This window comes from Pituophis catenifer, unplaced genomic scaffold, assembly GCF_029215685.1.
Source record: "Pituophis catenifer annectens isolate HBS135680 unplaced genomic scaffold, rPitCat1.0.hap2 SCAF_6, whole genome shotgun sequence".
Taxonomy (NCBI): Eukaryota; Metazoa; Chordata; class Lepidosauria; order Squamata; family Colubridae; genus Pituophis; species Pituophis catenifer.
Window position 1 is genome coordinate 4,511,745 of NW_027256886.1, and position 18,142 is coordinate 4,529,886.

At 43.9% G+C, this 18,142-nt stretch overlaps 1 protein-coding gene across 1 annotated transcript in view; it reads right to left on the bottom strand.

Moving 5' to 3' along the window:
• The window catches only part of LOC139318287 (cytochrome P450 2J4-like), a 78,126-nt gene that overhangs the window by 32,826 nt on the left and 27,158 nt on the right, over positions 1 to 18,142 (bottom strand). Inside the window, exons 4-8 of the mRNA XM_070945681.1 lie at positions 15,254 to 15,438; positions 12,369 to 12,510; positions 8,650 to 8,829; positions 8,140 to 8,197; positions 7,310 to 7,397 (exon numbers count right to left, since the gene is read on the bottom strand). Of these exons, the coding sequence (XP_070801782.1) occupies positions 7,310 to 7,397; positions 8,140 to 8,197; positions 8,650 to 8,829; positions 12,369 to 12,510; positions 15,254 to 15,438 (653 nt within the window). The remainder of the gene's footprint in view (positions 1 to 7,309; positions 7,398 to 8,139; positions 8,198 to 8,649; positions 8,830 to 12,368; positions 12,511 to 15,253; positions 15,439 to 18,142) is intronic.

Here is an 18,142-nt window from a genome sequence, read left to right on the forward strand (position 1 = left end):
TTTTTTTTCTAATGACTTTATGATTCATGGTTTTGATGATTATAGAAGAGATTACAAAAAGAAGGGAGTTAGCTTTTAACCAGGGGTGAAATCCAGCAGGTTCTGATAGGTTCTGGAGAACTGGTAGCGGAAATTTTAAGTAGTTTGAAGAACCGGTAGCAGAAATTTTGAGTAGTTCGAAGAACCGGTAGCGGAAATTTTGAGTAGTTCAGAGAACCAGCAAATGCCACCTCTGGCTGGCCCCAGAGTGGGGAGGGAATCAGAGGTGGGTTTCAGCAGGTTCTATCTAGTTCTGGAGAACCGGTAGCAGAAAGTTTAAGTAGTTTGGAGAACCGGTAGTAAAAATTCTGACTGGCCCCACCCCCATCTATTCTCTGCCTCCCAAGTCCCAGCTGATCAGGAGGAAATGGGGATTTTGCAGTAACCTTCCCCTGGAGTGGGGTGGGAATGGAGATTTTACAGTATCCTTCCCCTGCCATGCCCACCAAGCCATGCCCACCAAACCACACCCACAGAAACGGTAGTAAAAAAATTTGAAACCCACCACTGGTGGGAATAGGGATTTTGCAATATCCTTCTGCTGGAGTGGGGTGGGAATGGAGATTTTGCAGTATCCTTCCCCTGCCACACCCATCAAGCCACGCCCACCAAGTCACACCATGCCCACCAAGCCATGCCCACAGAACCAGTAGTAAAAAAAATTGAATTTCACCACTGCTTTTAACCTTAGATTAAAACTTAAATTTATAATGGAACATATTTATTTTTAAGCGTATGGCATATCATGCCATCTCTAGTTGCCATATTCGTGGCCATGCAGTATTCCAGGTGTGGCCTTACTAAAGCAATGGTAATACTTCACGTGATTTTGATTCTATGCCTCTGTTTATACAACCAAGGAGTGTATTAGCTTTTTTGGCTGGCTCATGTTTAAGCGATCGTCTACTAGGACTCCAAGCGATCGTCTACTAGGACTCCCTCTCATACTCTTTTTGAGCCAGGTTTCACCTCATCTGTATTTGTAACTGGTTTTTCCTGCCCAGGTGTAAAACCTTGTTTTTCTCCACATTACATTTCATGTTGTTGCTTAGGAAACATTGTTCAAATCTGTCAAGATCTTTTTGGATTGTGAGTTTTTATCTTTCTTTTTAAAAAATGAATTTAAAAATATATTTGGAAACTTATTTGTTGTTTCTTCTTTCTGATCTGGAGTCTGGTGTATCTTTTTAGGTTGCTGAGTTTTATTATTCTGTTCATCTCAGTTATAATTATCTTGGTTATCACCACTAATATTTGGATTACTACTGCTGTGTTATTGTATTTTATGCTTATTTTTAATTATATCCATAGATTATAGGCATATGAATTTATTTATCTGATAAACATAATTGATGCACATTATGTTCTCTGACTCTAAGCCTGTAATAAAGATTAGGAAAGTGTTGATATTAAAAAGGTAGATAATTTAAATTCACTATCATCCGTAAAGGAAACTGCTGCAAAGAAGTATTTTAATAGGGTAGCAACCAAGGCCATGGAAAGGATATTCAGATACTGTGATATACTGCATCCAGCTTTGGTTACCACATTACAAAAAAGATGTTGAGCCTTTGGAAAAAGTGCAAAGAGCAACTAAGTTGATTAAGGACCTGGAGACTAAAACATACAAACAACAGTTGCAGGAATTGGGTATGGCTAGTCTAAAGAAAAGAAAGGGGTGATATGATAGCAATATTCCAGTATTTGAGAAGGCTGCCACAAAGAGGAGGGGGTCAACTTATTCTCCAAAGCACCTGAAGGCAGGACGAGAAACAATGAACGGAAATTAATCAAGGAGAGAAACAACCTGGAATTAAGAAGCTTTCTAAAAGTGAGGACAATTAACCAGTGGAACAGAAGTTGCCTTCAGAAGTTGTGGGTACTTCATCATTGGAGGTTTTTAAGAAGAGACTGGAAAGTCACTTCTCTGACATGGTATAGGGTCTTCTGCTTGAGATGGAAGACCTCCACAGTCCCTTCCAGCTCTACTCTGATTAAATTGATATGTCAATGTTACCGTAAATGTGTAAAATTAGGCATTGTATAGAATGCCTAGGACCATGATGGCAAACATATGGCATGCGTGCCACATATGGCACGCGGAGCCATATCTGTGGGCACGCAAGTGTTGCCCTAGCTCAGCTTCAGCGCACATGTGCATGCAGGCCAACTGATTTTCAGGCCTTCCGGACCCACCTGAAGTCGGGAAATGGGCCGTTTCCGGCCTCCGGAGGGCCTCCGGGGGGTTGGGGAAGGCTGTTTTTGCCCTCCCCAGGCTCCTAGAAAGGCTCTGGAGCCTGAGGAGGGTGAAAAACAGGCCTTCCAGTCCCACTGTGCCATGGCATGCCAATAGCAGAGAGAGTGCGGGAGGTCGCACACACATGCATGGTGGGGTGGGGTGCATGAATTATATATGTTGGCACATGCACATGCAACACCCCTGCGCTCCCCCCGCTTTTGGCACGTGATGGCAAAAAGGTTAGCCATGACTGGCCTAGGAAATATACAGAACGCCAAAAATAGGACATCAAAGTATTAAACCCTTAATATTTCATACATTATCTAGGCGTTTTATGCTTAGGCCAAAAGGCAAACCGGCAAAGTATTCAATATTCCCACTAAAATGCATTGTAGCCTTCCTTGTTGCAACAGGTAGGTCAGTACTTGGTGTTTTCTCTCTTTTTTTTTTCCAGTAAGAAAGTCCTGTACTTTATTTTGCATTTCTTCTTTCATTTTCACATCGGTCTTTCCAATAAAGGATTAGGGTTAGGATTAAGATTAGGGTTACGATTAACTCTAACCCTAACCCTGTATATGAGCCATGGTGGCGCAGTGGTTAGAGTGCAGTACTGCAGGCTACTTCTGCTGACTGCTGGCTGCCTGCAATTTGGCAGTTCCAATCTCACCAAGCTCAAGGTTGACTCAGCCTTCCATCCTTCCGAGGTGGGTAAAACGAGGACCCAGATTGTTGGGGGCGACAAACTGACTCTGTAAACCACTTAGAGAGGGCTGTAAAGCACTGTAAACCGGTATATAAATCTAAGTGCTATTGCTATTGAAAAGACTTATATGAAAACAAAAGAAAAATGCAAAATAAAGTAGAGCATTACAGTACATTAAAGTACAGCATTATTAAGGTTAACCCTCAACCTAACCCTAACCCTTTTCATTACTTTTTCATACTTTGTCTAAATACTGTTTCCCTGAAAATAAGACCCTGTCTTATATTTTTTGAACCCCTTGGGCTTGGCCTTATTTTCGGGGAGGTCTTATTACTTTGGGGCATGTGGAGCAAGATGGGGTTCCTCTTGCTGTCTTACCTGATTTCCAGCTCTGTCTCCCTAACACTAACCAGAGGAAATGGCGGGTACTGGCTGTGCATGCGTTTAAATATTTTCGGGGAGGGCTTATTTTCAAGGGAGCTTATTTTAGCTCATGCGCTCAAAAGCCCGATTGGGCTTATTATCAGGGGATGTCTTATTTTTTGGGGAAACAGAGTAGTTCTTGTCATTCTACATAGTGTCTAGATATTGTATACAATTCCTAGGGAAGAATATAGCATAGTGGTTCTCAATCTTTTCTTCACTTTTAAATACCTTTTGTGGCCATGGACCAGGGCCACGGACTCCCAAGACATAACTCAAAATTTAAATCATAACATTTCTTCAAGCTTTTGTAGACTCCTCAGGGGTCCATGGACCACAAGTTGAGAGCCATTGATATAGCATATTAAAATAATACAGCCATTTCACTCTTTGCCCAAAAATGTCACACATTCTATAGATTTTCTAGGCATTCTGTACAATGCCAGTGTCAGCCCTGAAGTTGTTGTGGCCCGTCAGCAGCCTGTGCAGTTAGTAGCTGATTCAGACAGCGAGGAGGCTGGTGTGGTGCTGCGCCAGCAGCCTGTGCAGCTGGCGCTCGAGTCAGGCAATGAGGAGACTGGAGAAGATGTGGTGCCAGAGGCGGGGATTCAGCCAGGGCCTTCAGAACCTCCAGAAGCTCCCATAAGTGAAGAGAAAAAAGAGGAGGAGCTTCTTCTCGATGCACGAGCACACAGAGCTGTTAAAAGGCAGGAGTGGCTCCTCAGGAGGAGATCTCCTTGAGAATAAGGCTTGGGGCTAATTTGGCCACTCCCCTAGCCTATTTAAGGATGACGAGTGATGCAATTTGCAGGAAACAACTTCGTTCATATTCCTTTGCCTGTTGATTCCAGAAACGTCTGATCAGCTCTTGCTCGTTCTTGTCAGTTTTTCTGCAAATTGCTTCTGGGCATTCTGCCAACCACAGTAAGCTTACGGTTATCTGAAATACTGCGCTTCAGAATTGAGTTATTATTCTTTGGATTCTTGTCAGCTGTTAATGAAGTTAAATTAACAGCCCTTGTTCAGAAAAGACTGATTTAAACTGTACATGTGTTCGAAAAACTACCAAGACAAACTCATTCGTAGTCCTTAATTAGTAAACGAAGGTTTGTACGGACTTTGTGTGTGCTGCGTTCTTTGGGGTCCGTAGCTGGGGCAGAACAGAAGTTGGGTGAACTGTGGTTGCAGGACTGGACTGTATGCTGATTGGACCATGTGACTGGAGACTCTGGGTGGGAAGTGACAAAGTTTTACCTTTAATTGGGTGAAAAACCGGGGAGCACTTACAGCCAGTTTTTCACCAGGAACATGCCAATTGGATATGTCCCAATAAAATGTTCTTTGAGGAATTTGCCTGCCTCCGAGTTCTCATTAAATGGGATGTGTTACTTGGAAACCTGACAGCCAGCTTTTCACACATTGCCAGTAACATCGATACCTACAAAGACCAGAATAGAGTAGTAGACAACAGTGTTCTCAGTGTGGAAGTGAAAGCTGGACTCCGAAGAGGCTGAACAGAAACAATATGGATGCTTCTGAATTTTGGTGTTGGAGAAGACTCTTGAAAAATGCCACGGAGAGGCAAGAAAGCAAACCAATGGCAAAGCACTGATCAAATCAACCCAAATTCCTACTTGTTGTACCAATGACCAGGTTCAAATTATCGTATTTTGGATACATCATTTGCAAACCCAGCGGTCCTGAAAAGTCTAAAATGCTGGGAAAATACGAAAGAGAAGACGAGGATGACTACCGGTAGTAGCAGAGTGGGTGGACTCAAGTTACAATAATTCTGTTTTATTGTCGTCATTAAAATTACTGTTGTTTTTAAGATTTAATATTAAAGATGGCTTTAATTAATCATCCGGAACACAGTAATATGGTAAACAAAACCTTTAAAATAAAATGAAATAAATAAAATGCTTGTATCTCAGCTTTTTTTTAATGAACACATATAACATTGTTTGAAGAATTCCTTGCTACTAAATGATCAGTGTGCCCTGAATTCTGGTTCAGTTTTGATTGCAATGGTGTAGTTGAAAAGTAGGTATACTGGAAATCAATTAGTTGTCTCAGTAACAATCCTAATGACATGTTACATGTGATTTAATTCATGCAACAGGAAGAATGTGGGTGCCATTGACCTGGAATTACAAGGAACATTTCTAGAATTGTGCTAAGTAGCAATAGCACTTAGACTTATATACCGCTTCACAGTGCTTTATAGCCCTCTCTAAGTGTTCTGTCCCCGTACCACACACGCACCCCCACAGACGGCCCGGAGTTAATAAACCACACAACAAAACTCTTTGAAGATAAAGCTGGCAGCAACCCAGTGGCTAGCTGCCAATTCAGACTTTACTCACACAAAACAAAGATTAGACTGCAAGCATTCCGATAAAACAGGCAGAGTTTCAACAATACAAGGATTAAGCCAAATGCAGTCCGATAAAGCAGGCAAAGTCCAGTAACGCAGAGATCATGGATTATTTCCAGTTTTTGCTCGTCACAAACTGAACCGGCCACCACACCCACATTTATACCCTGTGGGGTGTGGTCCAGTGACTCAGCTAATCTCTGGCACGCCTTCCCCTCTGCTGCGCACGCTTCTCCCTGTGCCGCTGCCGAGGATCCAGACAGCCCTTATCTTCTTCGTCGCTGTCCACCTGTGGCTGTGGGGACGTGCTTGGTTCTGAGCCTATCATTTGGCCTTCGGAGTCCTCCGGAGGCATTGCCAGAGAGGAGGGTCCTGGAGAGGGAGGCCTTGCCAACTCCTCTCCCTCACTCTCAGAGTCTGCATCTGTCGATAGCCCAGACTCAGGCAACGGAGCCACAACACTAAGTGTTAACAGAGTTAGCATATTTCCCCCCAACAACCTGGATCCTCATTTTATCAGCCTCGGAAGGATGGAAGGCTGAGTCAACCTTGAGCCGGTCAGGATTGAACTGCTGGCAGTCAGCAGAGTTAGCCTGCAATACTGCATTCTAACCATCTCGGCTCATATGCCAAGATTAGAAGGCTGCATTTCAAAATTCTTTCTCAAATTTCTCAAATTCAAAAATGAGATAGTATCTTCTTCACCTGAAGAAAATTAGCTTAAAAACAATCACAATTGTGATCATAAAATGACAAACAGGACTGTGACATTCCTTCCTCGAGGCACCTGGTGACCAAATAAGACACAAAGTGGTCTCAGTATGGACATAGGCTGGGAGAGTGGAATGCTCAGCAATTAAGCCCTGATTGGAAGGCAATCGTGTTGACTCAGTTGTGTATCTGGTCCTCTGGAAACACTCTGAGTGACATTGATTCATTTGAGCTGTAAATACAACTCTGTTTGCACATTATGGCCAGCTGGCCAAGGGAAGATGGTAGGCATGCAAAAACTAGTTCAATTGACCCAACTCTGATGCAGGGGTGAAATGCTCCCGGTTCGGACCGGATCGCCCGATCTCGTAATGATGGAGGCAGGTGGTTCGGAGAACCGGTAGCAAAAATCCCTGCCCCCCCCCCATGCCCAGCTGAGCCGCACAATCATCAGAGGCTTTTTTTTTTTTTTACTTTTAAAAGCATTTTTTCTACAACCTCTTCGGCCAAAAAAATGCTTTTAAAAGCAAAAAAAAAAAAAAGCCTCTGATGATCATGTGGCTCAGCTGGGATCGTCAAAGGCTTTTAAAAGAAAAAAACCCTATTTTTCTTTTAAATGCCTCTGACGATCCCAGCTATGTTGCCTGATTGTCAGAGGCTTTTTAAAACAGCCTCTGCCAATCAGACAACTCAGCTGGGATCGTCAGAGCCTTTTGAAAGCATTTTTTTACAACCTCTTCACCGAAGAGGTTGTAGAAAAAATGGTTTTAAAAGTTAAAAAAAAAAAAGAAATTGGCCACGCCCACCGTCACATTACCGCCACCACCACCACCAAGCCACGCCCACAAAACCAGTAGTAACAAATTTTAGATTTCACCACTGCTCTGATGGCATTACATTTAGCTCTGCAGAACCACAAGACTTTAGGGGATTGGACTAATTCACCCAGGTTAGTCGTATCATCCAAGCAAGATGAAGAGTTCCCCTACCTCTGGCGAGAACAATTTCCCAAAGGTCCCCAAGCCGCTTTTCCAAAAGACAACTGGACTTCTTTTGTGCACCCGTCAGCATTATTCAGGTGACCCTGAGGGCACAGATGAACCTCCAAGAGGCCTCAGTGACTCTCAGAAAGAGCGCTAACGACCAGATGACTGCAAAGCATATAAATCCTTCCATCCTCCGCCATTCAGTCAGAACTGAAGATGAGAAGCGAAATGTCTTCAAGGAAGGGGGGGGAAAGTCCAGTTGCCTTTCCAAAAAGCACCTTTAAGTACAATCATGACCTAGGCGACTGAGAAACTCCACAGACCACGGGTGTCAAACTCGATTGCGTCACATGACGTATCGTGAAGTATCACTTTTTGGGGCCTTTGCAGAGCCAGGGTGGGCGTGGCCTTTGCGTGACGCATCCGGCCTGCGGGACGCCAGTTTGTTTGTTTTGTTTTTGTTTTGTTTTTTATTTGATTTATATGCCGCCCTTCTCTGGAGACTCGGGGCGGCTTACAATGCATTAAGCAATAGCCTTCATACTTTTGTATATTTATACAAAGTCAGCTTATTGCCCCCACAAACTGGGTCCTCAATTTACCTACCTTAGAAAGGATGGAAGGCTGAGTCAACCTTGAGCCTGGGGAGATTCGAACTTACAGTAATTGCAGACGGCTGGTGTTAATCACAGTGCTATCAGTCTGCTGAGCCACCAGGCCTGCCATAGACAATTCCACAAAGGGTATCTCTAGGCACTCCATCTTTGTGGCCATTTCCATTATCATCTTGTAGCAGTCACGTGGAAGGTCAAAACAGGCCTGGAATGGGTGGAGATGGGGTACAGCCTCTCCAACTCGGCCAGAGGTCATCTCAACCTCATCATACTACTGTGGGTGGGGGGCTTTTTTTCAATTATATTTTTTTCCTCCAAAGGAAAGCATCAAGACACAAGAAGAGAGGTGCCAGCCTCCCATCTTCTGCGCAACGATTCTGGGGATGACTAATCAGGATATTCCTGACTCCGGTGCCTGGAGCTTAGAGGGAATGGAAGGATGTTATAGACAGCTGCACCGTATTAACACAGTTAACAGATCCGTTCGAAGACCAATCAGACATTTAGAATTTCACAGTAATAAATAAACTATAATTATTTGGAAATTTACAACGAACTGTGGCGGGGAATAGCACAGACTTTATAAGAATGGGGGTGCACTGTAAGTCCACTTAAAGGTTCTTCTCTGAATTGTTTAACTCCTCTAGGCAGCTGAAACCGGAAGTTCATCAGCAGGTTGGTAAAGACAAGGAAAATCTCCATTCTCGATATCTGCTCTCCCAAACATTTACGCGCCCCTGTGAAGAGGAAACAGAGGACAGCAGCAAGTAAGAAATTAAGCGATATATTGTCCCAAAGATGCTTTTTCAGGGTCATCTGAGTGGTGCAAATAGTTTATGTTGGTCTGCAATTTTTTCTCTCTCTGGAAATCCATTCCTACTCCCACACCATTCCAGCAGTGGTGAAATCAAAAATTTGTTACTACCGGTTCTGTGGGCATGGCTTGGTGGGTGGGTGGGTAATGTGACTGGGTGGGTGTGGCCAATTTTTTTTTTTTTTTTACTTTTAAAACCATTTTTTCTACAACCTCTTCAGCGAAGAGGTTGTAAAAAAAAATGCTTTCAAAAGGCTCTGACAATCCCAGCTGAGTTGCCTGATCAGCAGAGACTTTTTTTTCTTTTAAATGCCCCTGAAGATCAGGCAACTCAGCTTGGATCATCAGAGGCATTTAAAAGAAAAAAAAGATTTTTTTCTTTTAAAAGCCTTTGACAATCCCAGCTGAGCCGCGCGATCATCAGAGGTTTTTGGTTTTTTTTACTTTTAAAAGCATTTTTTCGGCTGAAGAGGTTGTAGAAAAAATGCTTTTAAAAGTTAAAAAAAAGCCTCTGATGATTGTGCGGCTCAGCTGGTCATAGGGGGGGGAGGCAGGGATTTTTGCTACCGGTTCTCCGAACCACCCGCCTCCATCGCTACCAAATCGGGCGAGCATTTCACCCCTGCATTCCAGGGCTGTTCATCCCAAATTGTATAGCTAAAAGTCTGTAGAGATTGGGTGTCCTCCAGGATGCACGGCTGTCTTTAGAAGAGCATATGACGGCCGTGGCCAGGGGGGCTTTTTATCAGGTTCGCCTGATATGCCAGTTGCGCCCCTTTCTGGATCGGGACTCCTTATGCACAGTCACTCACGCCCTCGTTACTTCCCGCCTGGACTACTGTAATGCTCTCTACATAGGGCTCCCCTTGAGGAGCACCCGGAGGCTCCAACTGGTCCAGAATGCAGCCGTGCGGGTGATTTTGGGGGCGACATGGCGCTCCCATGTAACACCTCTCTTGAGTGAGCTGCACTGGCTTCCGGTGGTCTTCCGGGTGCGATTCAAGGTATTGGTTCTTATCTTTAAAGCGCTCCATGGCTTACGGCCTGGGTACCTACGAGACCACCTTCTGCCACCGACAACCTCCCACCGACCAATACGCTCCCACAGAGAGGGTCTCCTCAGGGTGCCGTCAGTCAAGCAATGTCGACTGGTGACCCCCAGGGGGAGAGCCTTCTCTGTGGGGGCACCCGCCCTCTGGAACGAGCTACCTCCAGGGATACGATTGATCCCGGACCTCTGTACTTTCCGCCGGGCACTGAAGACCTTCTTCTTTCAGCAAGCCGGGCTGGCTTAAAATTTTTAATTTTTTTTTTTGCTTTTTTTTTTTTATTGCAAAAGTTTTACAATTACATTTTCACCCCATTTCCCCCCCCCTCAACCCACCCAAATCTCCCAACCTCATCCTCCCTAACCCTCCCTAACCCTCCCTCCATAATTGTTTTATGGGTAAGGGGTTTTAAATTGGGGAAGCCAAATGGATTTAATTATGTTTTAATTTTCATATTGTATGTATTTTAATCCTGGCTGTTCACCGCCCTGAGTCCCTCTGGGAGAAGGGCGGTATAAAAATTTAATAAATTCAATTCAATTCAATTTATTCAGGTCATGGTTGTCCCAAAGGTGCTTTTTCAGGAGGCAACTGGACTTTCATGGGGGGGGTTTCCTTTAAAGATGTTTCGCTTCTCATCCAAGAAGCTTCTTCAGCTCTGACTGGATGGTAGGGAATGGAAGGATTTACGGTATATTCATTGCTGACAGCTGGTCATTTGCACCCTTTTAGAGGGTCATTGAAATACTTGGAGGTTTCTCTGCGTCCTCAGGGTCACCTGAGTATTGCTAATGGACTTTTAGCTATGCAATTTGGGATGAACACCCTTCGAATGGTGTGGGAGTATGAACAGATTTCCAGAAAAATTGCAGATTACATGAACCATTTGCACCACTCAGGTGACCCTGAGGACACAGATAAACCTCCAAGTGGCCTCAACGACTCTCTAAAAGGATGCAAATGATCAGCTTTCTGCAAGGAGTATAAATCCTTCCATTCCCCACCATCCAGTCAGAGCTGAAGAAGCTTCGTGGATGAGAAGCGAAACGTCTTCAAAAGAAAAAACCCAGAAAGTCCAGTTGCCTCCTGAAAAAGCACCTCTGGGACAACCATGACCTGGATGACTGAGAATCTCCATAGACTTTTAACCGATATATTGTTCTGAGCAGTTAGAATGGAATGGAATGGAATGGAATGGAATGGAATGGAATGGAATGGAATGGAATAGAATAGAATAGAATAGAATAGAATAGAATAGAATAGAATAGAATAGAATAGAATAGAATAGAATAGAATAGAATAGAAGTTGGAAGGGACCTTGGAGGTCTTCTAGTCCAACCCCCTGCTTAGGCAGGAAACCCTACACCGCTTCAGACAAATGGTTATCCAACATCTTCTTCAAAACTTCCGGTGTTGGAGCATTCACAACTTCTGGAGGCAAGTTGTTCCACTGATTAATTGTTCTAACTGTCAGGAAATTTCTCCTTCATTCTAAATTGCTTCTCTCCTTGATTAGTTTCCTCTATCAATTCAGATACTCTATTAGTTGCCTCTATCAATGTAGATACTCTATTAGTTGCCTCTATCAATGCAGATACTCCTCGGCTTATGTCCACAATTGAGTTCAAAATTTGCCAAACTAAGCAGACAGTTAAGGGACCTGTGCCCCATTTTATGACTGCTTTGCCACAGTTGTTAGGCGAATCACTGCGGTCGTTAAGTGAATCTTGCAGTTGTTAAGTAAATCTGGCTTCCCCATTGATTTTGTTTGTCAGAAGCCAGCTGGGATGGTTACGCATGGTAATCTCATGACTCTGAGACCCCAAAACCGTCATAAATACATGCCGGTAGACAAGCGCTTGAATTTCAAGCACGTAGCCACGGGGATGCTGCAACTGTTGTTAAGTATGAAGACCGGTCATAAGTCACTTTTTTCAGTGATGTTGTCACTTTGAACGGTCACTAAACAAATTGTTATAAATCCAGGGCCAACTGTAATACGTTTGACCTTAAGAAACATGTGGCAATATGTTGGTTCTAGACAGGGGTGAAATCTACTTACCTTTCCTACCAGTTTGGGTGTGCTCGTGCATGCGCGCGTCACATGTGATTTTAGACCAACTGTGCATGCACAGAGGGTCAAAAAAGAGGGTCAAAAACAGGTTACTTTCTGGTTAAAACCAGGAAGTAACAATGTCCAGGTGGGTGGGCGGAGCCTCGTGCTGCCGCCGCTACCAATTCTCTGAACCACCCACTGCCGCCGCAACCAGTTCGCCTGAACTGGTGCAAACCGGTAGCATTTCACTCCTGGGTCTAAAGCTATAAAGACAGGGCTCAGAGACTGCCCAATGGCCACCAAGATGTTATTTACGCTACTTCCAGGAGTTATAGTCAGAGCGTAAAATATATTTACCTGCTCCAAAAGGAAGAAATTCTTCCCTCGCCACAAAATTTCCATCTCTGTCCAAAAAATGATTGGGGTTGAATTTGTCAGGAGTCTCCCACTGCATGGGATCCAGAAGAACTGAACGGAGATCGGGTACAATTATAGACCCCTGTAAGGAAAAATCAACTCAATCAGAATGCTTCTGGTAAGTCAAACATGCCGCTATTCTATTCTTAACCAGAATGTGTTTCAGGGATATGACGGAAATTACAGTGTGTGCGACAGCCAACATCCCCGTCAAATTGTCACGGCGATATTATTATGGAAAATCAGAATGTTCTTTTGAAAAAGAGTACAAGATTCCGAAATTGTCATAGGTTGAAGAAAATCTATCAATCTTATTTAAATAACTTTACATCAGCATATGGCATTTATTTGCATCGGTAACTTCTCTTCAACTTTGGAATCCAATCCCAAAAGTGAGAGGTTTTTTTCCCAAGAGGCAACTGGACTTTCTGGTTTTTCTTTGAAGATGTTTTGCTTCTCATCCAAGAAGATTCTTCAGCTCTGACAGGATAGTGGGGAATGGAAGGATTTATACTCCTTGCAGACAGGTAGACATTTGCATCCTTTTAGCAGGTCGTTAAGGTCACCTGGAGGTTGATCTGTGTCCTCAGGATCACCTGAGTGGTGCAAATGGGTGCGGAACAGTTCTTGGAACTGTTGAAAGGACTATGTTGTAGACTGGAGATAGATGATGTCTGTCCCTCCCTCTGTGGAAAGGGGACTGTTCAATTTTGAAATAGATATCCTCTTTAACTCAAACCAGCAAACCAGCGGTCCTCTCTGTCCAAAATATGGACTTTGTTATCTTCAAAAGAATGGCATATTTTGGACAGAGGATCGCTGAATTGAAAGAGGGGTTAAAGAGGCCATCTACATCCAAATTGAACAGCCCCCTCTCAACAGAAGGGGAGGGATACAACACAGTGTATTGCTTAACGCATTGTAAGCCGCCCTGAGTCTCCAGAGAAGGGCGGCATATAAATCAAATTTAAAAAAAAACAAAAAAACAGTGGTGAAATCCATTTTTTTTTTACTACTGGTTCTGTGGCCGTGGCTTGGTAGGCATGGCAGGGGAAGGATACTGCAAAATATGCATTCCCACCCCACTCCAGGGGAAGGATACTGCAAAATCCCCATTCCCTCACCACTCCTGGGGGAAGGATATTGCAAAATCTGCATTCCCACCCCACTTTGGGGCCAGCCAGAGGTGGTATTTGCTGGTTCTCCAAACTGCTCAAAATTTCCGCTACCGGTTCTCCAGAACCTGTCAGAACCTGCTGGATTTCACCCTGATACAACATCATCTATCTCCAATCTACAACACGTGATCCTCTGTCCAAAATATGCCACTCTTTTGAAAATAACAAAGTCCATATTTTGGACAGAGAGGACTGCTGGTTTGAAAGAGGGGTTAAAGAGGCCATCTGTGTCAAAATTGAACAGCCTCCTCTCCACAGAGGGAGAGGGAGGGATAGACATAATCAATCTCCAGTCTACAACACAGTTCTTTCAACAGTTCCAAGAAGGCCATTTGCACCGCTCAGGTGATCCTGAGGACACAGATCAACCTCCAGGTGACCTTAACAACCTGCTAAAAGGATGCAAATTGTCCAGCTGTCTGCAAGGAGTATAAATCCTTCCATTCCCCACCATCGGGTCAGAGCTGAAGGAAGCTTCTTGGATGAGAAGCGAAACATCTACAAAGAAAAAACAGAAAGTCCCGTTGCCTCTTAGGGGGGAAAAAAAGCATTTTTGAGACAACCATGACCTGGATGACTGAGAAGCTCCATAGACATTTGGAATCCAATGTTTCTTTTCAGAACAGCGTACTGAAATGTTAGTTCCCACAACATATTTTGAAATTCTATTTCTCTGCATTATGTGATATCTCCAACATTGGTAAGAGCCTGGTGGCGCAGTGGACTTAAAGTAGTACTTAGCTGCCAGCTGCCTGCAATTACTGCGAGTTCAATTCTCACCAGGCTCAAGGTTGACTCAGCCTTCCATTCTTCCGAGGTAGGTAAAATGAGGACCCGGATTGTGGGGGCAATAAGCTGACTTTGGATAAAAAAGAACACCGCTTGGGGGGGGGCAAAAGCCCTACTAAGCAGGTATATACAAAAAAGTATGAAGGCTATTGCTTAAAAGCATTGTAAGCCGCCCTGCGTCTCCGGAGAAGGGCGGCATATAAATCAAACTAATAAATAAATAAATAAATAAATAAATAAATAAATAAATAAATAAATAAATAAATGAATGAATGAATGAATAAATAAATAAAGAGCCTTGATAGTACAGTGGTTTAGTGCACCCTGTTATGAACACAGCTGCCTGCAATTTCTGCTGGTTCGAATCTCTCCAAGGCTCAAGGTTGACTCAGCCTTCCATCCTTTCTAAGGTAGGTGAAATGAGGACCCAGTTTGTGGGGGCAATAAGCTGACTTTGTATAAAATATACAAAAGAATGAAGGCTATTGCTTAAAGCATTGTAAGCCGCCCTGAGTCTCCGGAGAAGGGCGGCATATAAATCAAATTAAAATAAATAAATAAATAAATAAATAAATAAATAAATAAATAAATAAATAAATAAATAAATACATACATACATACATACATACATACATACATACATACAAATTAATGATGACTTTTAGGTAGCACTCTATAGTTCCTTATTCTTCAGATCTTTGGGAGGAGAAGGAAAAGTAAATCTCACCTTTCAGATTCTGTGCCAGATCAGAAATTCCTAAATATCTAAAAGATAGATGCTCTATGAGCACTATTATTATATTATTAAATATCAAAAAATATATCTAAAAGGACTGCAATGGTATAAATAATCTGTACCTTTGGAATGTAAAACCCAAGCATGTTCATATCCTTCCTGCATCTTCTGGCGATACCAAAACTTAAGACATAATAGATCCGCTGAATCTCGTGAATCACAGCATTGGTATAGGGCAGTTTCTTTCGATCCTGATAGCAAATTAAGCCCGAGGAACAAATATTTTGTATCTCCTTGTATACTTTATCTGAGAAAAACAAAAGGACAAAGTGGCTTCTTTATATACGACTTCAATTTATTTGTTTGTTTGTATCCCACCATTATTATTTTTACAAATAACTCAAGGCAGTGAACATATCCCACAAACCTTCCTCCTCCTTTTTCCCCACAACCACCTTGCGAGGTGAGTTGGACTGAGAAAGAGGGACTGGCCCAAAGTCAACCGGCCGGCTTTCGTGTCTAAAGCGGGATTAGAACTCACCATCTCCAGGTGATTGGTCCAAAGTCACCCAACTGGCTTTCATATCTAAGGCGGGACTAGAACTCACCATCTCCGGGTGATTGGTCCAAAGTCACCCAACTGGCTTTCATATCTAAGGCGGGACTAGAACTCACCATCTCCAGGTGATTATCGGTCCAAAGTCACCCAACTGGGTTTCATATCTAAGGCAGGACTAGAACTCACCATCTCCAGGTGATTGGTCCAAAGTCACCCAACTGGGCTTCATATCTAAGGCGGGACTAGAACTCACCATCTCCAGGTGATTATCGGTCCAAAGTCACCCACCTGGGTTTCATACCTAAGGTGGGACTAGAATTCATCATCTATGAATGAAAGTCACCCAGCTGGCTTTCATGCCTAAGGCAGGACTTGAACTCACAGCCTCTGGCTTTTTAGCCTAGCCACTAGACAAAACTGGCTCTCAGGCAGTTGCCCAGATCCTGTGTGGTTTTACTTTTGCCAACAGAGAAGTTTCCTTTTAACTGAAGAACAACCTGGCTAGGCTAGGTCTAGGCTTCCTTCTGAAAATCAAAATTTAACCAATACAGGTAGTCCTTGACGTACCCCCTCCCTGTTCACGTGACTGCATTTCGGGCTCTCAGCAAACAGCTCACATCGACAACGGTTTGTAGCATCCCATGGTCTCTCGACCACAATTTATGACATTTGTCCAACTTCCTGGTATTTACTTCCGGGTTTTGGCAAAAGCGCTCTATAGCAAACAATAGGATTCTTAACAATTGCCACCAAAAAAAGCCTTGTAAAATTGGTTTGGTCATAATGACTCACTTTACGATCATCACAACTAGTTGTCCAGGATGGTGCCGTGTTTCCCCGAAAATACGATCTACGTGTAACACCTCTCCTGCGCGAGCTGCACTGGCTGCTGGTGGCCCTTCGGATCCGCTTCAAGGTGCTGGTACTCACCTATAAAGCCCTTCATTGCATGGGCCCGGAGTACTTGCAGGACCACCTCCTACCGGCCTCCCACCGCCCAGTGCGCTCACATAAGACTGCCCTCCTCCGGGTGCCGGTGGCCAGACAGTGACAGCCGGAGGCCCCCAGGATGAGGGCGTTCTCTGTGGCCGTACTGACCCTCTGGAATGGGTTACCCACTGGGATCCAGACAGCCCCTGACCTCCGTACTTTCCGCACCGAGCTGAAGACATGGCTTTTTCAGCAAATTCCCTGATCTGCCGCGGGGTTTTTAATTGTCTGGGGATTTTAAATTGACTAATTTTAGTATTGGGATTGTTGTGTTGTTTTTATTTTGTGAGCCGCCCCGAGTCTTATGGGAGAAGGGCGGCATATAAATTTGAAAAATAAATAAATAATTAAATAAATACTCCAAAAGTAAGTCCTAGTTTGATTTTTTACATGTGCACCCAATATAAGCCCTACCTCCAAAATAAGTCCTAATTAAGACCCCGTCCACTCCAGGATGCACGGGTAAAAATTAGGCTAGGTTGGGGATTAGGGGGATGGAGCTGCCCTCCTACTTACCTTCGGACAGTTGCAGTCAGGCTATGCACACCTCTGCCCATTTCTTCTGCAGCTGGCAGAAGGTAGGTAGAATGCAGAGCGAAGGTAAGTGTCAGCGTTTCAACGCTGGCATAGAGAGAGCAGAGGAGAGCGAGAGATAAACTCTGAAACTTTTGCCTGCTAAATCCCTTTGAAGCCCCGTTGTCGTGGAAATGAGGGGAGGGGGCACATTCCTGGGAAATGACGAGGAAAAGAAGTCTGAAGAATGACTTGGAAGACAGCCAATGAGAAGCAGAGATTTGAGGATCGGAAAGGGAGGGATTGGGAGGCAAAAGGTCAATCTTGTCTGCGCGGAGTCATGATCCGGTGGCTGAGCTCAATTAAAGAAAGATTTCCTTAAAGATTGGCAGTTTGGAAATTCATTTAATTTTGAGATAGCATCGCAGTCTGACAGTAAGTGAATACCACCCCTGGACAGGTGATATGCAGATGAGGAGCAAACAAGAAGGAGAAAGACAGAAGAAAGTTTCTAAGGAGTAAGAGGAAGAAATGGAAAACTTCCTTCTTCTAATGAAAGACATATGAAGAACGGCTGCAGGAATTGGATGTGCCTGATCTAGTGAAAAGAAGGATTAGAGGCAGGGTTGAAATGCTCCCGGTTCAGACCAGATCGGCCGATTCGTTACCGATGGAGGCAGGTAGTTTGGAAAACCGATAGCAAAAATCCCTGCCCCCCGCCCTGTCCATGTCCATCCAATCGCCCAGTTGCCCGCTTGCCTGCTTGGCTGCTTGCTGCTTTTTTCCAGCTCGCTCGCTTTTCAGGCCTTGCTTCGCCTGCTGCAATCCCTGCAATCAATTGCATCAGCTAGCAACTGAATCTGCCTGCCTTGTGCCTTCAATTGGGTAAGTAACGGGAGCGGGGGGTTGGGGGGGAGCTTTAAAAAAAATAGTTAATTGGAGGTTTTTT